This window comes from Condylura cristata, unplaced genomic scaffold (genome assembly GCF_000260355.1).
Source record: "Condylura cristata isolate star-nosed mole 26May11 unplaced genomic scaffold, ConCri1.0 scaffold00027, whole genome shotgun sequence".
In the NCBI taxonomy this organism is placed as follows: Eukaryota; Metazoa; Chordata; class Mammalia; order Eulipotyphla; family Talpidae; genus Condylura; species Condylura cristata.
Window position 1 is genome coordinate 22910223 of NW_004567128.1, and position 17176 is coordinate 22927398.

Sequence of the window (17176 nt, forward strand, 5' to 3'; positions counted from 1 at the left end):
TTCACCGCAGTGGCCTGAAGGTCAGCCCGAGTGCAGGCCAATAAATACCATCGCTTTCCCAAGTCTGGATATGGCAGTGAGACTGCGTCTAGCGAGTAACACTCTCATTTTCCTAGGACAGTCATCCACGACTCCCAGGGTTCCCTTGTCTTTTTTTTTTTTTTTTTGAGGTGTGTGTGTGTGGGAACTATGTGAAGTCCTGAGCAGGACGCCCCGGCGGGAGGAAACTAGGACCCTTGGAGCAGTCGTTCGGCAGGAGAGATGGGGTACCGGGAGGGTGTGTAGCGGGTAGTTCAGGTTCAGCGCGTGGTAGTCTCATTGTTTCCTCACCGCAAGGGCTGGGGTACACGGAATAGTGGGGGGCTACAGCGTTCCTAGGCAGCCCCTCGCTGCCTAGGCAACCTTGCTGCAACGAGTGAGGTAACTGGCATAAAAGGTGAGGTCCCCTGCACTCACTCCTTACCCGTAACATCCCTACCTTTCCTCCTCACCTTTCCCCTCTTCCCCCCTCCTCTCCTTCCCCTTCCCCCCATTCCGATCACTATCTCAGCCACGATTCCAACTCCATAAAATGGCCACCGCATTCGACACCTGCGGTCACATGACCTATCCTCTGGTCTTCGGGCTTCTCGCCTAACTCCAATTTCGGAGATCGCCCACGGTAGGGCTAGGACTGTTTAGATTGGAGAAATTTCACATCTCCAAGTCAGGGGACCGAAAGAGAAGCGGCTAGAAAAAGAGGAAGAACAACCAGCAGGGAGCCAGGGGAGCAAGAGGGAAACGAAGGCTAGAGTCAATTTCCCGGCCTCCTAACAGGCCGAGACGAGTTCTCGCGAGATCTCGAGAACTCCGGACCCGGGCCAGGGAACCAGCGGGGCCAGGGCTAACGCAGCTCTAGCAAACGACAGCAGCATTCCGTGCTTGAGCTGCGGGGTAAACAGACGAGCCACGGGCGGGACTGACTAGGAAATAACGCGAGGTTAGGACGAAAGGAGCGCGCAGTAGCTGGGTGAATTCTTGGCGGTAGGAGGAGTGCGACCGGGAGAGGGAGGGCACACGCATTACGTGCTGACGTAGCAGTCCTCCGAGTGGGTATATTAGCTCGCTGGCCGCGCCGAGCGCTCCAAAGCCGCAGTTCTCCCGTGAGAGGGCCTTCGCGGTGCATCTAACACACACACTCAGCAGCGGAAGACTCCGAGTTCTCCGTACTCTTTAGGGATGAGTCATGTGGCGGTGGAAAATGCGCTCGGGCTGGACCAGCAGGTGAGCTCCAAGGAGCGTGTCGGGGTGGCTGGTGTACGAATGCATCCCCTGAGCAAACCTGGTTTATGGCGCAGCGCTAACTGGCACCCTAAGAACCTCGGGCTGGCGGGTGTCCATGCCTCGGGGCTATGGCGGAACGCGCCAGCGCCAGGAATGCTGGCGGTGGCTGTTGCTCGCGCTGGGGCCCCGGCCAGGCCCGCGGTATTGTCCCCGGGCCGAGCACAATGGCGGCTTTTGTGTGTGCGTGCGCGGGCGGGCGGAGGGGGAGGGGGCGCGCGCGCGCGCGAAGACGCGCGCGCGCCTACCCGGCTAGTTAGTGACCCTTGGTGGGGTGGGGGGGCTGGGGGCTCTTGCGCGCGGAGGACCCTTTCGGTCTCCAGGGCTTCAGCCCTCACTTCTCCCGGGTTCCGGAAACGCGATGACTGTAGGGTGTTTGCGTGTGCTCGTGAGTGTGTTCGTCCGTGTCCGCGTGTGTGCACGCGTGTACGCGTATGGAACGAGCGCGCGCGCGGGAGGGGGGAACGCGGCCCTGGAATGTGGGAGGGGGCGGCGCGGGGGGTGGCCTCTCGGGGTAATGGCGGCGGCCTCCTTTGTGTGGTGCTTGGCGACTGGGCGGCGCTGTGGCCCACTAGCGGGAGAGGCCGGGCCAGCGGACCCGGACGGTCAGGGACCTGGAAAGGAGGATGGAACAGACCTCTGCTTCCTTCCGCAGGGCCCTTTCACTCCAGCCCGATTTCCGCAGGGCCGTAGCAGGGTCGGCGCCACGGCCTGCGAGGCCCCGTTTCCGGAGTGGAAAGTTTTGTGACGCAGAAGATTCGGAGGAGTGGGGGGGGGGAGGAGGGAGTAATGGGCCGCTGCGTGCGCTGTGCGCTGGGCTCTAGAGAGTGAGGTCGAACGCGGGTTGTCTTATGTATGGGGGAGACAACTAGGAGGTTAGGGCCCGGGAGCGACCCTTTCCTCCTCCCTTGCACCCAGGTAGCCCCTGTGTGGTTATCTAGCTGAAGTCCACGCCTTGGGGTTACCACGGGCTATATGAGTGTCCTGATATTCGTGATGTTTGATCTAGGAATCGGCCAGAGGAAAAATACTAGGAATGAAACCTAGAAGAAATAAAACAGTTTTTTTTTTTTTTTTTGTACTTGTTGCTGCCTGTGGAGTACAGATTTGAAATAGGTCACAGGTTCTGGGTCTCGTCTTAACAAAAATTCTCTCGGGGGGAGCGGGGCGCGGAGAGGAGAGAATGTGATGTGGGGGAAAGGAAGGGGCTTGTGTGTGCCCGCTGCCACGGCAGAGGGCTGCCACTCTGCAACAGTGGCACCACACTGGAGAAGCTCCTCCATGGGATGTTTGGTGCCTGTCTACCGCAAACTGTAGAACAATTCTGAAACGAAGTTAGTGCCACAAATTAATCGATAATACAGTTTAATGAAGTCGTGGGTAATGCATTTTTAGGACTCAACAGTCTCTCTTTAGGACCATTTTCCCTATTATGAGTCAGTTACAATAAATCTTTCAAATTGCGGCTACGTCATATGTTCAAGGGAGCAGAGACATAGAAAATATGCTACCATCGCACAGGCTATTCTCACTTTTTAATATTGTTTCGTGCAGGCAGTAACGTTTTTAAAAGGTTCTAGGCGGCAATGAATCTTACTTACATTGTAATCAATGAGATAAATGAAATATGCGGAGCGGTTAGAATTAAACAAGAAAATTCACAATGGAGAAAATGGCAATAATGTAATCCTAACAATTTACAATAGTGTCTTCGGTTGCTTTTTACTTTGTTTCCATGCATAAAATTATTAACAAAACCTGTATTGTAACAAGGACAAAAAGAAACTTCTATTTTAAAGTATCATTCTGTTTAGGAAACTAGTGCAGAGAGCATGCAGCATTTTTGCTAATAGAAATTTTAGAAATGAGGTGTCTGGCTTTATCTTGCCTACTCTTTTTTTTAAAGACTCCATCTGTTTCCAATTTTCATTGATTCCATTGATGTTTGCATTTTGACAGTATCATCTTGAGCTTTTAACGGGGCTTATGTGTGTGGTATGGCATATTACCTTTGCAAACAGGTGGCAACAGCACTGTTATTGGCTTGGTCTTGTGGCTTTAAAAATATTTCTTTTGGCAAATTGGCTCTGGTATCTCAAACATACCCTCCCCACCCCATTGTAAGTAACAAGATTCTAGTTAGTTATTACAGAATGATGAAAATATCAGTTCTTTTTGTAGAATGTTGAGGCTTTGAGCTGCCAATGTGGGGGTATGGGTAAAAATGGAGATAAAATGTCCTACCTATAAGAAGCATTCAAGGCCAGTTGTGCCATTTATGTTCAAGTCTTTGAACTTAATCATTGAAATGGTAGAACACCTAAGTATTAACTTAAGGGTTGTGTTCAATTTCAGTGCTAAGTCAGTGGTAGGTATATTATTTTTGTTGTTCCTGAGTGCCACCCTAATTAAGAGTATTTGTGCAATATTTAGGGATAAAGGAATGATTTTCTTTTTAAATCAAAAAATGTTCAGGTATGTTTTTAGTTTAAAAATAATCCCATGTAGCAAGTTAATGGCTGTGGAAACCTGCCAGATATGATTGGAACTAAAATGAAACCTTGATCTACTTGATATTTTAAAATTATTTTAATTTGATTTTTTTTCACTATGGAAAATGTTACAGGGAAAGTTCATTTTGAATGAATAACTTAAACTTGGACACAGTTTGTATTGGATAACCTTTGGCAGTAAATACAGTAGTATTTTTTTGATTTTGCTTAGAATTTCCAGTCTTCAAAGCACTGCAGGTCATTAACTATTTAAACTCTTTCCTAGTTTGCTGGCCTAGACCTGAACTCTTCAGATAATCAGAGTGGGGGAAGTACAGCCAGCAGTAAGTAAAACATTTTATGGCATTACTGGTTTTTAAGAGCTTCATATCTTAATAATGTCTTGATTTCTTTAAACAGTTAACCCCTTTAATTTTTGTTAAGTAAAAAATTAGGTAGAGTTATGTAGTGGTCTTTCGATAATAAAAGTTTTCTTTAATTAAAGCATAACCATTAGGAAGAACATGATACAGCACACAAGTTATCTTTAGAAGTGAGGTGGTGGGCATGCATTCTCCTGCTTAAGAGTAAATCTACCAGCCAGTTCATTGGCTATAGCTACTATGTGACCATGAAGAACATAAAGACTTATTAATAGCACAAGACTTTACCGAGTCTTGGGGGGAGGTAGTCCTTAGGATTTTAAATGCTATAGCATTCTTTAAAAGATAAGATAAAATAAAAAAAATTTTAATGGTGCTTTTTGGAGACTTGCTATTAAAGTGTTAAAGGGCCTTCATGGTTTATTGTTTGGTAGTAGACCTGCTTTGTTCAGGTCTCTTTCTACCTACCAGCATCTCCACCTACCCCCCAAGAAAAAGTACAGGCTGTAGGGTCTGAATACACTATTTGTTACATAGTGAAAAACATCTCAATTTTAGGAAAGAAGGGCCTCTCTGGGCCATTATGTTTTAGGAATTGATCATTCTTGGCAATCTCTTTACTGTTTAATTCAACCCAGAAGTGAAAAGGTTAAATTGCAGAAATTTACTAGTAATTAAGTGAATTGATTTTCTTTTTTACTTGGATCTATTTATATATATATATATATTTTCTTATCCATCGGCTAGATTATATTCCTGTTTGTAGACAAAGCAACAGTTGACTTTGCTTAAATTCAGCAAGCCCTGATTAAAACTTGCAGTTCCTTGAAGTAATTTCTCTTTCCATCATTTGTATGTATAATACGTTTTGGAACTAACCAGGGTAGAAACAAAAAAGCCTCTTAGTGGCTGATTGTATGATTTATTACACAGTAGTCCTTCAAGTTGTTACAGTAATGCTTATGTTGGAGCTGTTTTTTATTTATATGCTAATTCCCTGAAATCATAGCAGGCCTCTTAAAAAAAAAAGTTAAATCATTGGTGGCACGTTCAATGTATTAAGCATTTCAATTATTACATTCCAAGTCAAATTTTGCTTAGTACCATCCCTTTTGAATTCTAGTAAAGTAGCAACCTACTTAAAAGTATACTCATTTCTCCCCCCCTCTCAATTTTCAAGTTAGTCAGGCAAGCTAGATATTTAAAAAGATATTTTCCAGGACCATTAAAAAAAATTTTTTTTTACATTATTTTGTGCCGTTTTCCATCTCATTTGAAATCCCCGTGGGCTCCCCATCACCAGATCACCTGTGTACCATCACTATAATCCAGTGTACTTCCTCCAGGACCATTTTTTAATAGCAGAAATTTTGATAAGATGCTTTAACTTGAAGGGTTTTTGCATTTAACTTTCTCTTTCTTTTTTCAGAAGGGCGCTATATTCCCCCTCACTTAAGGAACCGAGAGGCTACTAAAGGTAAGTTCTTCAAGCAACTTTGCAGAGTTAATTTTTGCTGTAGTTAGAAAGTTACTTCATTGCTTTGGGAAAAGCATCTAATCTCATAAAGAAAATTTTTGTTTAGCCTGTGGCTTTGTACAATTTCACTAGTCTTGTGTTTGTTCTATTTGTAATCATTCCAGCATAACTTGAAAAAGGTAAGTGGGTACACTACTCTGTAAACCAAACTGCATTGCATGATGATGATAACCCAGTTATTTCTGTCTGTTGCAGAGGTGCCAAAGTGAAGATTAGGGTTATTAGGATAGTTAAGTTTGTGGCACTGGGCATGCTGCCAGGGAGTTGGGAATGGTTTTCTGGTTTTGTTTTCTTGGCTTACCTGCTTCATTTGAAAAGTTTTATCTAAAGTATACCATAGTACCTGGCCTTTTCCTCATTAAATTTGTACTATCATGATAATTAGTAGGTATATCAGATTATGGGAAAACTTGGTGTGCTACATACTTCTTAAAATTGCTGATATGAAAAGTGAAAAAGGAGAAAAGTGGAGGTGAGGAGTGTGATATCAATAGGAGAGAATATGCTGGATAAAGAAGTCAGCATTAGAAGGGTGGTGAGAATCCAAAGAGCATGTGGTTTGCTCTTATTCCTCTATATATGTAATCTGTATTTCATCCTCCGGGCAATACACGGCATAAATCTGTATTTCTGTTTCCAGCATTGTTTAGTTACTGCAAGGTTTGTTTTCCTTATTTCTTAGATAACTAGAATTGGCTTACGTGTATTTTTATTGTATATTGCTTGTATATCTGTGTGTTTCTTCACCAACTTTGTTACAGACAGGAATCAAAGGGAGAAGCAGTATCTTAGCTTCTCAGTTGAAAAATACCTTCAGAAACATAACTCAGCTCTGGCTGGGTAATGATAGAGGCAGGAGAGTCACTTGTTAACCATTTGTGACTATTTAATGAAAATGTTGACTCTTTTCAAACTGCCTACCTGTTGGAATTCGACCTTTGTCGTCCCCTCTTACTGAATGTTTATTGCTACACCAAGTGTATAGGAATGAAGATTTCCCTTTTTATTAGGTATTTTTGATTATTGCATTATTAAATACAAAAGTGTGGTATTCAACTAATGTGACTACTAAGAAAGGATGTTTTAAATAATAGTATTGCTAAGAAACAGTATGTGCTGCCTAGTAAACACATTCACATCTTTTTTGAAAAGATTTTATTGTGCACACAAAAACTGGGGTGCAGGCTGTAGGTGTGGGGAGCAGAATAGGCAAATTGACTAAAATACATTGCTTAAGGGAGTAGCGGGCAAGACGAGAGATCTGTCACGTCATGTGGGTCACTTCCATGGCTGGGAATTGAACTTATGCTGCAGTGGCTGCAGATACCTTAATAGGCCACACTTTAACCTTTTGTGCCACCAGGGAGGGCCCAACATACTCATATCTTTAAAGTGAATGGAAATTTAAGTGTATTGTGATGGTCATATTGTAATAATATGCCTGTGTTACAGGCAGAGCTATTGACCTTTAAGAGATGGTATTCAGAACATTAAAATGCATCAAATAGCTTAGCATAACATTATTAGTATACAGTGTTTGTAGTGGAGAGAATTCAAAATACTTAAAAAAAAATCAGCTCTAAATCTTCGTTTTCTTGTGTCATGATGGGAGAAATATATCCATTGTCCCTCCAGCCCACAGAAATAAGATTCAGAAACCTAAGAATCGTGTTAGAATATTACTGATTCCTAATTAATAATGGGTTTATGCTTTTTTATTGAAGGATTCTACGATAAAGATAGTTCAGGGTGGAGTTCTAGTAAAGATAAGGATGCATACAGCAGTTTTGGATCTCGTAGTGATTCGAGAGGGAAGTCTAGTTTCTTCAGTGATCGTGGAAGTGGATCAAGGGGAAGGTAATTGCTTTTTACCTTTTGTATATGTACAATAACAATTTAGGAACTGTTCTTTAATTTGATGAGTCTTCTTCCTTGTACTCTGGTCTGACCGTTAAGCATATTTTTTTATCCTAATAGACAAGTTTTTTGGATCTTAAGCACTAATGTTTATTTAGTTAGTGTTTTCTTACCTGTAAGAGGTCTTTATTAAATTGAATTTGATACATATGACTTTGTTGAAAGTAAGAATTTGTCCTTTGGCATAATGAAAGCAGTTTTCCCTAGCTTTATACTATCTTAACAAAGTATGTTTATCTAGTAAATGACTAATTTGGTTGAGATTTTTGTGCAAGGTTTGGTGTGGATATATTCTGCATGACAATTTTAAACACCTTATTTTTTGATTACACAAGTATGGTGAACTGACCTCATGTGCCTAATAGCTGTGGTTAGTCCTCTGTGTCCTGACTTTTCGCAAACAGGCCTAAAACTAAAAACATCTTAACTCAGGTAAGAATTATTTTCTACCTCTTATCCAAAGTCTGTGACACAGGTGAATTGTCCTTTAGATGTCATCCTATTACAACTGGGACAATTGATACTTGGTGTATTATTTTTTTCTTTTCCTTACCACTAAATATTTTTGTATATGAACTTTAAAGATGCAAGTTATGTGCTAATTTCAAGCATGATATGAGACTTGATTATTAATTTCAGCATTTATGAGGTCTGTGTAGGATTTATAATTTATAGAAAATGAGGAATACTCATTTTAGGAACTAGTGATACATATGATCCGGTGAAGAGGGTTTGTCAAGTAAGTGTAAGCCAGGATTCCTGTTGACGTCCTTGAAGTTAGCCATAATGAATAATTTAACTTCTTTCCAGGTTCATTTCTAAAGTAGTAGTAGGAATCTGATCATGATTGGATGATGTGATTGTGATTAATTGCTTGTGTTGTTCAGGTTTGATGATCGTGGACGGAGTGACTACGATGGCATTGGTAGCCGTGGCGACAGAAGTGGTTTTGGCAAATTTGAACGTGGTGGAAATAGTCGCTGGTGTGACAAATCAGATGAAGATGATTGGTCAAAACCACTTCCACCAAGTGAACGCTTGGAACAGTAAGTGTTTGAATTATATGTTAATTATGAACAAAGTCTTATGAGCTAATATAACAAACTTAACCATTTTTTTTTATTATTATTACAGGGAACTCTTTTCTGGAGGCAACACTGGGATTAACTTTGAGAAATATGATGACATTCCAGTTGAGGCAACAGGCAACAACTGTCCTCCACACATTGAAAGCGTAAGTATATTTACTGACCTTTTAAGACAGAGGCAAGTATTAGTGTTTTAACAGCACACCTCAAAATGAGATGTACACCAGGCCTACTGGTAACAAAAATTTACCTTTTTTTTCCCTCCCTTTAAAATTTACTTTAAAAAACTGCCACACTCATATGTGGGGAGGAGAAAAGTTGAGTTCAATGCCGTTGTTTCTAATAAATCAAAATAGGAAATCGATCAAACAGAATCCACAACTTCTTCAATGTAGATTAAGTTTAGGAGCATGAAATACCCCTCTCCATGCATTTTTAATTGAAGTAGCTATAAAGTCAAGTATGTCGGTTGTCTCCCCTTTTTCCCTCCCCATTATTGTATTAGTATGAAACAAAAAAGAATTGTAGGCCCTCCCTGGTGGCGCAGCGGGTTAAAGCACAGCACTGAGAATCTGAAGCCGCTTCCGCATGAGTTCGATTCCCGCCTGCCCCGGAGGTGACCACATGGCGTGGCAGACCTCTCCTGACCCGCCCGCTGCTCCCCTCAGCAGTGTACTTCGTCGATCTGCCTGTTCTGCTCCCCACTCTGTCTCTGGTGAATCCTCTCACCCTCCGCATCTCTGGCCTGTACCCCAGTTCTGTATGAATAAATAAATAAATCTTTAAAAAAAAAAAAAAGAATTGTATTATTTCTAGCTACTTACACCATTGAATTTCTTGACAGTTCAGCGATGTTGAAATGGGCGAAATTATTATGGGAAACATTGAGCTTACTCGCTACACTCGCCCGACTCCAGTGCAGAAGCATGCTATTCCTATTATCAAAGAGAAGAGAGACTTGATGGCTTGTGCCCAAACAGGTAAGCTCACTTGAAAGTAACAAGTAACCAGAAATACCTTTTAACTGGGCTGTTTTCATAACATTAGCATCAAAAATCAAAATATGCTTGGACTACATAAGTTTCATAGGGAAGCTTGAGTCCAATTCCGAGTTGGTCTGGCATGCTTTGAATACAGGTAAGGCATTGCTGGATGGTTTCTTTTTCTTAAACCTTTGGATTTTTATCTCTGGTGTTTTCAGTAGGGCATCTTGGAAGCTTATAGGAAGTTGTCAGCCTGATACGGGGATTTATTTTGATGCAGTGGTGAAAATGTTAGTGTTATATAGTATTGTAGCTGGCATAAGGACAAGATTAAGTGGCCTCTGGTCTGTAGGAATGTAGCCAAGGGAGAGGTGCTTGCTGCAGGAGTGAAGAAGCACTTCCTATGTTTTGCGACTGGATGGTAGCGACAACCTCAGAAATTCAGTACAAACTATTTTATCTCTGAGTTTCACCTAGAATACAGTATTTGAATCATGTGATGTCTTTTCCCCTCTCACTGGAAGAATGAGAATGTCATGCTTTATGTATTATCAGTGTGTATAATACCTACGAGAATGTTAGAAATTAAGTCAGTATTCCTGTATTTTACACACAGAGATGGAAAGAAATGACTGTTACATTGTTTCTGATCAGGAATTTGCAACATTTTCTGTAAAGGAACAAATTAGTTTTGGTTTTATGGGCCATGTGGTGTCTGTTGCAGCTACTCAGCCCTGCTTTTGTGAAAGCACCCATGGACAATACAAAATTATTGGGTATGACTGTATTCCAATAAAGCTATGTTTATGAAAATAAATAGGGCCTTAGTTTGTTGAATCTTGTTACAGATGGATCAAAGAAGTCACTTTTTAGTTTGCCTTTGTTAATCTACCTGTTAACAATTTTTTGAAAAATTTATTTGGGCATAAAGTTACTAATTGACTTGTAATAGGGCAGTTAAATAACACTACCAATATTTATTGAAAAGTAAAAAGCAGGGTTTTCTCTGGTTGAATGAATATGTTGTCTTTTAACAGGGTCTGGAAAAACTGCAGCTTTTCTCTTGCCCATTTTGAGTCAGATTTATTCAGATGGTCCAGGAGAGGCTCTGAGGGCCATGAAGGTAAATAATTTCTTTACAAAATGGGAAGTTATTGTTGAGAGCTGTTAAAAAGACACTGACACTTACTCTCATCTATTTAATGAAAAGTAGTTTTCATAAAGTAGTATAGAGGATTATGTTGTAACAGACGTACGATAGAAAGCTTAACTGTCAAAATATTTCTCAGGAAAATGGAAGGTATGGACGCCGCAAACAATACCCAATTTCCTTGGTATTAGCACCAACTAGAGAATTAGCAGTACAAATCTACGAGGAAGCCAGGAAAGTAAGTATGCATTTCAGCGATTACTGGCTTTTTCATCGATTTTGATGAAATGTTTTATGAGCATGTAAAAATCTTGGCTCTTGGAGTTGATAAAATTTCTCTGCTTACAGTTTTCATACCGATCTAGAGTTCGTCCTTGTGTGGTTTATGGTGGTGCTGATATTGGTCAGCAGATTCGAGACTTAGAACGTGGATGCCACTTGTTAGTAGCTACTCCAGGACGTCTAGTGGATATGATGGAAAGAGGGAAGATCGGATTAGACTTCTGCAAGTACGTTAATTTTATTATTATTTTTTTAAGTTGTGACTCCAGACAGGATTCAAAGAGGTGGTTTACAGTCTCTTTTCTAGGCTTTATGTAGACTTATTTTACCCTTCTCTGTGTTAGTCTCTTAAAGCACTATAGCAACCTTACAAAGGCACGGAGAAAAGGGTGTTCATTTTTATATATAACATTAGTCCTTAAAATTACTGGCCATTAGTTTTGTGGTATTTATTTATTCGTATTGCCTAAATCGTAAGATTGAGAAGTGGCTTATTTTAAAGTCTTCTTTCACAATAAAATTTACTCATAATTTTTAAGAAATCAGTGATACTTTTAATACTGACTGAGACTGACCAGATTGGGGCAGTCTAGTAAGAGTTAATTTGTCTGTGTGAGCTCAGATGGTTTGTTTAGTAGCAAAAACCTTGAGCTTTGTCTTATGTATACATGTCAAATTGTGTGGCATGGAAGTCTTGCCTAAATAAATGTATAATTACCCTTATTGATACAGCTGTATTAAAATTGTCTTGTTCCCAAATTCTGAACTGCATTATTTTAATGGCAGATACTTGGTGTTGGATGAAGCTGATCGGATGTTAGATATGGGATTTGAACCTCAGATACGTAGAATAGTTGAACAAGATACTATGCCACCAAAGGGAGTTCGCCACACTATGATGTTTAGTGCTACTTTCCCTAAGGAAATACAGGTATTGTCTGATGTTGCAAATTTTATTTACCTAACAATTTTCTTTTTTATCACAGTGGATAATAAAATATTTTTCTTTCAGATGCTTGCTCGAGATTTCTTGGATGAGTATATCTTTTTGGCTGTTGGAAGAGTAGGCTCTACCTCTGAGAACATTACACAGAAAGTAGTTTGGGTGGAAGAGGTAGATAAGCGTTCATTTCTGCTCGACCTTCTAAGTGCAACAGGTAAAATCATGAATAATTACAGCATTGCTTTGGGAGTTCAGGTGATGAGAACCCACTTGATTCCCTTTTGTCTCCATTCAGAACATTCTCAAAACAGTTTTTTAAAAGATTTATTTATATTTATGCATACAAGAACTGGGTTCTAGGCCAGAGGCGTGTGTGTTGGATGGGGTGAGAGGACTCACAAGAGACAGAGTGGGGAGCAGACCAGGCAGATGTGCTGAAATACATGGCTGAGGGTAGCAGCGGGTGAGATGAGATGGCTTCTGTGCCGTGTGGGTCATATCCCTGGCCGGGGACCAAACTCTTGCCACAGTGGTTGTGATAGCACTGAGACTTTAACCCCTGTGCCACTGTGGAGGCCCTAAAATAGTTTCTTCTAATTGCCTCTATATGTTTACTAAGTGCAAAGAGAACAAGCTGCTTTTGTTGACCAGAACCTTGTAATTTTTCAAATTCAGGCAAGGATTCACTGACTTTAGTGTTTGTGGAGACCAAAAAGGGTGCAGATTCTCTGGAGGATTTCTTATACCATGAAGGATATGCTTGCACCAGTATCCATGGAGACAGATCTCAGAGAGATAGAGAAGAGGCCCTTCACCAATTCCGCTCAGGAAAAAGTCCAATTTTAGTGGCTACAGCAGTATGTATAACATGATCTTATTTTCAGTTTCAGCGTATTCAACTTTTTGGTTTCTTTTAAGTGGACCGTGTATAACAAAAGTTTATTTCCAGGTAGCAGCAAGAGGACTGGACATTTCAAATGTGAAACACGTTATCAATTTTGACTTGCCAAGCGATATTGAAGAATATGTACATCGCATAGGCCGCACAGGGCGTGTAGGAAACCTTGGTAAGTGGTTCATTGATTGCACTGTTTTTCATTGTGATGTGATGAATGTATAGCAAGGACTTTTTCAGAGTCTTAAATACAAAAGCAATTTCAAAGAAATGCAATTAAATACAGCTCAACAACAGAAATGACATAAAAAGTCAGCTTTTGTACAAAGAACTTTGTTAAATTGTAACTTATATTTATTCAGTAGTAGTCTACACAGAAAAGTGAGAATACTAAGCTACTTTATGGAAGACCTTAATATGTGTACTTTATGAAACTATTTTATGTGTACTTTATGAAACTATTTTAGGTCTTGCCACCTCATTCTTTAATGAGAGGAACGCAAATATTACCAAGGATTTGTTGGATCTTCTTGTTGAAGCTAAACAAGAAGTGCCATCTTGGTTAGAAAGCTTGGCTTATGAACACCACTACAAGGGTAGCAGTCGTGGAAGATCTAAGAGGTGAGGTGCAGATGGGGGGATGGGGTTTCACGTATTTGACAGGCTTCATTTTACTAGGCCGCCTAGATGCTTTGGGTAAGGGCGGGTGTTCCTGGAAAGGGTGACATTGTTAGTGTTAGCCCTTCCTGACTAAGGCCTTTAAAGGTTACTGTTATGGAAAGTAGAGCTAGAGAAGAAATTAGAATTAAAAGACCAGAAATTGGAAGTTTTAGGAGGAATTGGGTTATTTAGTGAAATTCGATCTACATGTGAACTAACACATGTTGTCTTGTAGTAGTAGATTCAGCGGCGGATTTGGTGCCCGAGACTATCGGCAAAGCAGTGGTGCCAGCAGCTCCAGTTTCAGCAGCAGCCGTGCAAGCAGCAGTCGCAGTGGTGGAGGCGGCCATGGCAGCAGCAGAGGGTTTGGTGGAGGTAATGTTAAGTTTTAATCTCAGGTCCTTGGGAAGAACTCTGCCCCTTTAGACTTCTTTTTCAAAGTAATTGAAGGGGGGGGGGGCTGTACCTTGTAGATTGCTTTTTTGGAACTTCAAAGTACTTGAGATAAAGATGTGTTTTTAGCAGTGGGTGATATAATTTTTTTCTTCAATCTCTTCACTAGGTGGATATGGAGGCTTTTACAACAGCGATGGATACGGAGGAAATTATAACTCCCAGGGGGTTGACTGGTGGGGTAACTGAACCTGCTTTGCAGTAGGTTACCCTGCCAAACAAGCTAATATGGAAACCACATGTAACTTAGCCAGACTATACCTTGTGTAGCTTCAAGAACTCGCAGTACATTACCAGCTGTGATTCTCCACTGAAATTTTTTTTTAAGGGAGCTCAAGGTCACATGAATAGATGAAAGGAACAATCAGCAGCCCTGTTCGGAAGGTGGTTTGAAGACTTCATTGCTGTAGTTTGGATTAACTCCCCTCCTGCCAACCCCCATCCCAAACTGCATTTATAATTTGTGACTGAGGATCATTTGTTTGTTAATGTACTGTGCCTTTAACTTTAGACAACTTTTTATTTTGATGTCCTGTTGGCTCAGTAATGCTCAAGATATCAATTGTTTTGACGAAATAAATATACTGAACTTGGGCTAAAATCAAACCTTGGCACACAGGTGTGATACAACTTAACAGGAATCATCGATTCATCCATAAATATTATAAGGAAAAAACTTATGCGGTAGCCTGCACTAGGGCTTTTTGATACCTGCAGATTGGGGGAAACAAACAACAAACGTCTTGAAGCATAATAATGGAATTAGTTTCTAATGTGGCAAACTGTATTAAGTTAAAGTTCTGATTTGCTCACTCTATCCTGGATAGGTATTTAGAACCTGATAGTCTTTAAACAAGCCATTCCAGTCATGATGAGGTGATGTATGAATACATGCATACATTCAAAGCACTGTTTTCAAAGTTAATGCAAGTAAATACAGCAATTCCTCTTTCAATGTTTAGGCAGATCAATCATGAGCTAGCCAAATGTGGGCATACTATTACAGGGAAATTGTTTAAAGGTCTGATAACTTGAAATAGGTTTATAGGAGAAATTCATCTACTTAGACTTTTTAAATGCCTGCCATAAGTGAAATTGAAATGGTAGAATGGCTGACCACAGCAATGACCAGCCCTCATTAGGGCCCTGGATGATTTTTGGTCTAATAACGCATGCTAGTGTTGATGTTTTTTGGTCAAGAGGGTATGAACAGGAAGAATTAATGCAGCAGGCTTTATTTTAAATGCCGATTCACATTACTCTGTTCAAGCTGCGTTGAGATGTTAAACTGGCTTACTATATAGACTTTGTAAAAATGGCTCCAGAAGAATAACAAACTTAAAATCTTTGAGATCACACAGGTTGGAAATATGTACATAACTGCACAAGGTGTCAATTCTGCTATACAGTGCAGTTTTAGTCAGTTTTAGTTGCATAGGTTTCCATTGTATTTATAGTCTGTTTATGCTAAATCTGGCCAAAGATGAGCATTGTCCACCATTAAAATGCCTCTGCCACTTTGAATTCTGTGCTAATTTTGTGGCCAGAATGAGGTGATCAAAACGCTCAATCTTTTTACAGTGGCATAGGAAGACGGCAAAAATTTCCTAAAGTGCAATAGATTTTCAAGTGTATTGTGCCTTGTTCTAAAACTTTTATTAAGTAGGTGCACTTGACAGTATTGAGGTCATTTGTTATGGTGCTATTTCAATTAGTCTAGGTTTAGGCCCTTGTACATTTTGCCCATAACTTTTTACAAAGTACTTCTTTTATTGCACATTCAGAGAATTTTATATATATGTCTTGTGTGCGTGTCCTTAAACTTCCAATCTTATTTTGTCTCTTGGAGATTGTTGAACGCAGCTTGTCTAGGAAGGGGATGGGAGGTCTAGATTCAAAAATTTATTTGGGACCATGGGAATGATAGTTGGGATGAAAACTATTTGCACACGACAGATTTCTAGATACTTTTTGCTGCTAGTTTTATGTAATATTTATTGAACATTTTGACAAATATTTATTTTTGTAAGCCTAAAAGTGATTCTTTGAAAGTTTAAAGAAACTTGACCAAAAGACAGTACAAAAACACTGGCACTTGAATGTTGAATGTCACCGTATGCGTGAAATTATATATTTCGGGGTAGTGTGAGCTTTTAATGTTAAGTCATATTAAACTCTTAAGTCAAATTAAGCAGACCCGGCATTGGCAGTGTAGCCATAACTTTCTGATGTTAGTAAAAACAAAATTGGCGACTTGAAATTAAATCATGCCAAGGTTTTGATACACTTGTCTTAAGATATTAATGAAAACACTTCAAAACACTGATATGAAGTGTCCAGATTCTCAGATGTTTGTTGCGTGAGTTTTGTTTAGTTGTGTGTATTTTTTTTTTCAGTGAATGTCTGGCACATTGCAATCCTCAAACATGTGGTTATCTTTGTTGTATTGGCATAATCAGTGACTTGGACATTCAGCGGTAGCATTTGAGCAAGTTTTATCAGCAAACAATATTTTCAGTTAATAAATAAGGTTTCAAAAATCATGTAAGAATGGAGTTAAACTTGCTGAATGTAAAGATTGAACTCAAGTCACTGTAGCTTTAGTAATTGCTTATTGTATTAGTTTAGATGCTAGCACTGCATGTGCTGTGCATATTCTGATTTTATTAAAATAAAAGGTTGAACTGCACAGTCTCATTTGTTGTCAATTGTGGTTTATTAGAGGTGAAAATAAAGTTGTGCTCTTGCTTGAAGAGTTGTAAGATGTAATTTTTTGGGTGGTTGTCCAGTTCTCATTTTGGTTCTTAAAATTATGACATTACCAAACTTTATATACGACACTACACATGACACTACGTGCTTCAGGTGCTTTGCAACTGCAGATACACAAACACCCCCCCACCCCGCACCCACTACCTACCAGCAATCTCCCACCACAGTCCACTGAACCCCTTGCCTGTGCTCCCAGCACCCCGTCTTCTGGTAGCCTGGCTTCTCTCAGATTCCAAGGGCAGATTATTTTTTTCCCTCTGTTCCTTTGTAATAAGTTCATATGAGTGAAATCATATGATAC

The 17176-nt window shown here is 40.3% G+C and overlaps 1 protein-coding gene across 2 annotated transcripts; it reads left to right on the forward strand.

Moving 5' to 3' along the window:
- Positions 1-951: 951 nt before the first annotated feature.
- DDX3X (DEAD (Asp-Glu-Ala-Asp) box helicase 3, X-linked) lies at positions 952-16870 on the forward strand. 2 transcript variants are annotated; one of them, XM_004689955.2, is made up of 17 exons: positions 952-1263; positions 4099-4156; positions 5625-5672; positions 7457-7589; positions 8537-8695; positions 8784-8883; positions 9582-9717; positions 10758-10843; positions 11010-11108; positions 11219-11379; positions 11939-12083; positions 12165-12309; positions 12771-12952; positions 13045-13162; positions 13458-13611; positions 13886-14025; positions 14213-16870. In XM_004689955.2, exons 1-17 carry the CDS (start codon positions 1219-1221, stop codon positions 14290-14292), a joined length of 1989 nt encoding a protein of 662 aa, XP_004690012.1. In that variant the 5' UTR covers positions 952-1218; the 3' UTR covers positions 14293-16870. The 2 variants fall into 2 exon arrangements, with proteins under 2 accessions (XP_004690012.1, XP_004690013.1); XM_004689956.2 differs by having other exon boundaries at positions 1118-1263; positions 13889-14025.
- Positions 16871-17176: the final 306 nt, after the last annotated feature.